The sequence below is a fragment of the Physcomitrium patens genome, chromosome 1 (assembly GCF_059467195.1).
Source record: "Physcomitrium patens ecotype Gransden chromosome 1, ASM5946719v1, whole genome shotgun sequence".
NCBI lineage: Eukaryota > Viridiplantae > Streptophyta > Bryopsida > Funariales > Funariaceae > Physcomitrium > Physcomitrium patens.
This window is the reverse complement of record NC_143410.1, coordinates 27,038,073-27,043,628: the sequence shown is the minus strand read 5'-3', so window position 1 is coordinate 27,043,628 and position 5,556 is coordinate 27,038,073. Positions and strand designations below refer to the sequence as shown.

The following is a 5,556-nucleotide window of genomic DNA, read 5'->3' as shown; positions in this document are numbered from 1 at the left end:
GTGGGGCTATGTAGAATAAGTAGTTATTTTCAAAATGTAGATACCTAGTGTATAGTGTAAACAGGGATAGATAATTGTTGAAAAGGTGGTTCAGCAGGTAGAATGGATGAATAGTCAGGAAAAGTAGTTATCATCTGTAGTATAGGAGTTGGTATCTCGGGGTAGTATAATGAGGATGGGAGAGGGGAAGAAAATGCCAGACTATGAGAGTTGTGAGCCGAGGGCTAAACTGTGAGAGTTGTAAGCCGAGGGTCAGACTGCGATAGTACTGAGCCAGGGATAAGCTTGGTGCTATTTCTTCTTCTTAGTTTTCTTGTTTCTTTTGTGTTAGTGTTGATTCTAATGAAGAGAATCGATTTAATGAATTAATGTTTGATTTATGGAGTTGTTTATAGATCACTGTTTATCAATTGTTGTGAAAGATTGAAGACGTATGGAAGTTTCTAGTCACTATTTATCTCAAGGTTGTAAGTTTAGTGGAGAGGAATTGTAATCGAAGGAATTGTCTTGATTAGATTCTGTGGATTGGAAGTTATTCATTCCAAGGTTTGAGATATGCTTGTATGTTTGTGAATTACATAGGGTACTGAAATCATTGTCGTGGATGTTATTGTATTGATATGAGAGAGTAGACAGTATGAGGAAAAGTTAAGTGTTCTTTGGTATGGTAAGCATTCAGCAGTAGCGGTTAATTGTGTGATCCTAACAATTGGAGCTCATATACATGGTCATTCCCCGTGTTCAAATCCCCCTATACGGGTTTATGTTGGGAGGTTTCTTCCGGAATAAGTAAAACGAGCAATCACAATATAATATTTTTAGAATCTTCTTATTAGATGTCCATAATACTTGCATTAAAACAAAGAAGAAAAGGGAGATGTCTAGGACCCACACTATCACAACAAAGAAGAGGAAGAAGTCAAAGATCCACACTAGGACAAAAAAAAGAGAGAAGGAGACCAAGATCCGTGTTGGCACAAGGAAAGAGGGGATCAAGACCAATGCTAGGACAAAAAAGAAAGAAAAGACAAGATTGGGTCTTGTGTCAAGGCAAGGAAAAGATTGAGAAGGTCTAAGACTTCTCCCAAGATAAAGAAAAAGGGATCTAAATTACCTAATCATAGGCCTTCAATATGTGTATAGACATAACATGAATGCACATAGCAATTTGGGGTGTGTTTGTAGTTTGAGGCTTTGTTTTATAGCCTATATGTGATAAATTATTTTAAAATTGTAAGTACAAATATATTTCATTCAAATTATTGAGATATAAAAGATTTTAAAAATATAATTAATTAATTAAAAAAGATGTGAAAAATATTACATATAATCTTATGATAATAGTTACATTGCTTATAGAAAGATGGATGTTATATCAATTATATAGTTGGCTTACAATTAGTATCATGGTTTTGACAGCATATAATGTGGTACTTCACTATGTTAATTATTTTCAGTCATATTTCTGACAAAAAGAAGAATGGATAAAGGAATAAAATAGCTAGACATCCATTTAGCAAAGAAGGTATGTTTTTGTATATAGTGTCTTCTCTACTTTTCTAAACAATTATATGCTTGGGAACTTAACAAATTGCATTTGTAAATTTGAATTCATAATAAGTAACAACAAAAATCACTTCAACCATAAGAATCCACGACCAAAAGGACAGTTCCTTATAAACAGTACTAATTTTTTTGCATCATTAGCAAAGTGCATCTCGTTTTTTTCATTATAAAACAAAATTATAAAAAACAACTTCATCACAAAGTTTGTTGTGAAACAAAAATGAATTAGAGAAACGATTGATGAAGTAAAACCAAAGGATTGCAAGATAACTAAGGTTACTAAAGCCAAAAGCACATCAAAAACAGGAAGAAGCAACAAACCCACAACAAAAATATTAGAAAAAACCCACAATCTAATCTCAGTTTTATTCAACTGAGATGTCAACCTGACAAAACAATTGATTCCAACACAGTTTTACTAAACTCCGTTCACTGCTCAGTTCTGTCAAGTTTAACTGAAAAGAGTTGATCTGTACCCAGTTGAGCTTGACAGGGTTGGACATGTATAGGGCGGGTGATTTGAGGGTGAATGTGGTGTTGTTAGGTGTCCTGCATCGGACTCTAAAGAAAAAAAATATGTATGTATGTGTATGTATATATATATAGATAGATATATATATATATTAGGGTGCTTAAAAGAAGTCATTCAAATGTTAACAGGATTAACGTTATATGATCCAATTGTGTCATCGAAACACAGTCCAGATGCTTTTTTAAAGTTGCGGTGCCACAATTGAGTGCCGAGTTTTGGCGTATCGGCACAGCGATTTGACAGCACAGCGGTTTGACTTGACTAGTACCTAACAGTCGTACTTTCTACTCCTTGCGACTGATTCACCAGTCCTCAATTTCTTTTTACAATGCACGGGTGCGTCAACCTACGATACGTGAATAAAAGTCTACAAACTATCTGCAGCAACACTTCCCAATAACGCAATGTGAGGATTGTTTTGGTTTCAGAACAGCTCGAAATTTTGAGAATCCCAAAAAAATCGGCCTCGTCTGATCAGTCTGGTTAGTAAGGTGGAGAGACTTCGACACACATGACATATGGCAAACGCAAATTACAGTCATAAATCTGTTCGGCCGTATGATAGTGTTCCTTGGTATCGGGTGATGCCGACAAAGGGTAACCAGAGCGCTGGAGTACGCTGGAAGAACCAGCTTGAAGCAGCCGAGATCACGCATTCAAACACTCCGTGAATGACCCATACCACTCCTCTTTCAGGAGATCCGGCACTTCGGCACCAATACCAACGTCAAATTGGATGGAATCCAACACAGAATACAGATCCCCATAGATGCCTCGGGACAGGTCGGAGCTGGAGATGTTGCGCTTCATGGCATCGAAATTTCCATACACGTTCTTGAGGTCGCCCTTGGATGATGTTTCAAGCTTCACATCTGCGACTTGAGAAGCTTCGCCTCCTCCGACCTGAATTATAAAAGATGGTATCTTTAGTCCACAGCGTCAAGGCCACAACTTGCTTAGGTGAGTAGATGTTTGCATACGGTAACGCTTTCCTAAGCCTGATGTTCAACTTCGAAGTGAATAAACCTCTTTGAAAAAAACCAAACAAAACTAGGTGAATACTGCAGCAGATGAAGCTACTTACCATATTACAAAGACCAGAGGTGTGATTTCCACTTGTGAAGCTTTCAGTTCCACAATCGGGCGAGCCTTGCACATTCTGTTGTCGGATCGCATCCAGCTCTTTTCGCAATCCGTCAACCATCTTCGCCAGGTTGTTCCTCTCTCCTTGAAATATTTTGGCGCGCTGTTCAGCCAACTGTGACCTGCGAGAAAGAGTTGCGTTCTCCAGCCGCAACTGAGCAGTCTGCACAAAAAGAGAAAACAAACAAAAATAAACAAATAAAAAAATTTAAAATAAAATGTTTGAAATAGTCGATAGGCCGCCTCACAAAACATCACAAAGAAACAGTTTCGTAATTCCACAGTTTTCCCTTGACAGACTGGTTTAAGCAATCTATGCTCCAATCTGAGGATGACAAGCAATCACCAATCGACGTGACATGAACAGGCTTCAAAGCGTCAGCGTACCAAAATTTCGAGTTCGTCCAAACGCTCCTGTTTCCTTTGCCGAGATCGTTGTGCCGATGCACGGTTCGAGGACATCCTGCACCCATAGCATCGAAAAAGATCTCAACTCCTGGCTCATCGCTAGGACTAAAAAAGAAGGCCGGGGAACGTAAACGTTTATGAAAAACACACCTTCTTTTTCTCTTCTCATCAATAAGGGCAGGCGCCACATCATCCATCTCGGAGTCATGCTGGGCATGGCCCTGCTCTCCAGCAACTGATTTACGAGACTTCCTGCTTTTCGGCACAGACTGGAGTACGCCAGCAGCGTCCTGAGGACCGTCCGCAGGAGACAATTTCGGTACCAAAAGCGCAGATTCCTTCGGCGTGGATTTTGTCACTGTGCAGATGTCATCCTTGAAGCAATCAAACCACGTCGACAAGGCTCCAGTGGACGCGAATGCGCTGGCATCAGCGCTGTCAACTTCCTCCGAGTCCAACTTCTTCAAGACAGAGGAGTAATCATTGACAATCTCGGCCAAAGCACCGTCTGACAAACCCGATGACTCTCGCAGCAGCGGCTCGTTAATCATAGGCATCTCGACGCTGCTGTACACGCTTGGATAGTCGTCACCGAACCCATCCCAACCAGGTTCCTGGTACACAAGATCCCTGATGGTGCATGTGAAAAACAGTTAGTGGCGATGACAAAAAACAAAACAAAACAAAACAAAACAAACAAAAAACAAAAAACAACAAAAACACACACTTTCCTTACAATGGTCGTAGCCAAGGTTACGGTGACGGTCATAAGCAGACATGAATCGAAGTCTGATCTGCTTGTAAAAACAAGCGAAAGAAACTGAAAAAAACACTGGTCGAGGAAGGACAGTGACTCTAAATAAGAGCTGATGGGTTTGACGAGCAGTGGTCCCCGAGCTTATCGAAACAATTATATAAGGACCAACGATAAGATTCTTTCCCCATCAACTTGGTACAGGAATTCTTCAAGATAATGCGGCAAGCCCCCGACATTGCAGAATCAACAGAAGCATGGAGGGCGAGGCTTACCTGAGGAGATCAGGCACGCAAACCGTGGCCGGTCGTTTCTCAATCAAACCGTGACACATTGTGCTCGACTAAGTTCCAGCTTTGCTTCAACTTTCCACTAACTTCCTTCAGGCCTTCGTTTTTTCTACAGTAGAGAAGCTCTGCATAAACGGCAACCAAGCATAAGACTCACGCTCAACAACAACAAGTGCGGAGATGCTTGCCGTCCACGACATGGACTGTCCTGTATGACAACCACGATAAATCACGAGTACAAACCATTCCAAACTGCAGTCGGGCATGCGTACCGGACGCCAATGTCTTCAACCTGATGAGTATCTAAACCCTTGTTTCATTATACACTCAAACCACACCCCACCACAACAACAAGCTTAACCTACCTCGAAGTCTTCCGTTTACAATGAAATCCTTGTAGGTTTCCCTTCAACGCTCGCGGAGTTCACCGATCATCAACCTCTTTCTATCACGCCACATATAAACACCACTGCACTACAGATCCTTGAATCGAACACAGACGCTTCAACAAACGACTCTCATCCGCCAACAGAAACACCGCCCACTTCAAATGCAGCACAAAACTCAAAAAACTGCCAACCACACGCTATCCCAACAATCGGTCTATTTTATCCTCACGTTACAAATGAAGGCAACCGGATCGCCGTATGGTTCCTGCATTAACCTCACCAGCACACGACTCACTGTCTGTCGATCACACATCGCTACCACGCGTACTAACACATGGCGCATCTGTCGAAGTTCATGGTTTTGAGTCCCCACCTTCACCAGCAGGCTTTCGTCGTTCCTTCAATGTCCAATTTCAGCGCGCGCAGAAGAGAGCTCACGAGGAAGAAGTCGCGACAGTACACTAACACTTTCGT

The 5,556-nt window shown here is 41.3% G+C and overlaps 1 protein-coding gene across 2 annotated transcripts; it reads right to left on the bottom strand.

Moving 5' to 3' along the window:
• Positions 1-2,211: 2,211 nt before the first annotated feature.
• LOC112282867 (uncharacterized) lies at positions 2,212-5,556 on the bottom strand. 2 transcript variants are annotated; one of them, XM_090255086.1, is made up of 6 exons: positions 5,059-5,556; positions 4,679-4,818; positions 3,800-4,279; positions 3,629-3,704; positions 3,183-3,404; positions 2,212-3,001 (listed from the first exon to the last, which is right to left on the bottom strand). In XM_090255086.1, exons 2-6 carry the CDS (start codon positions 4,735-4,737, stop codon positions 2,747-2,749), a joined length of 1,092 nt encoding a protein of 363 aa, XP_090111212.1. In that variant the 5' UTR covers positions 4,738-4,818; positions 5,059-5,556; the 3' UTR covers positions 2,212-2,746. The 2 variants fall into 2 exon arrangements, with proteins under 2 accessions (XP_090111212.1, XP_024376758.1); XM_024520990.3 differs by having other exon boundaries at positions 5,456-5,556.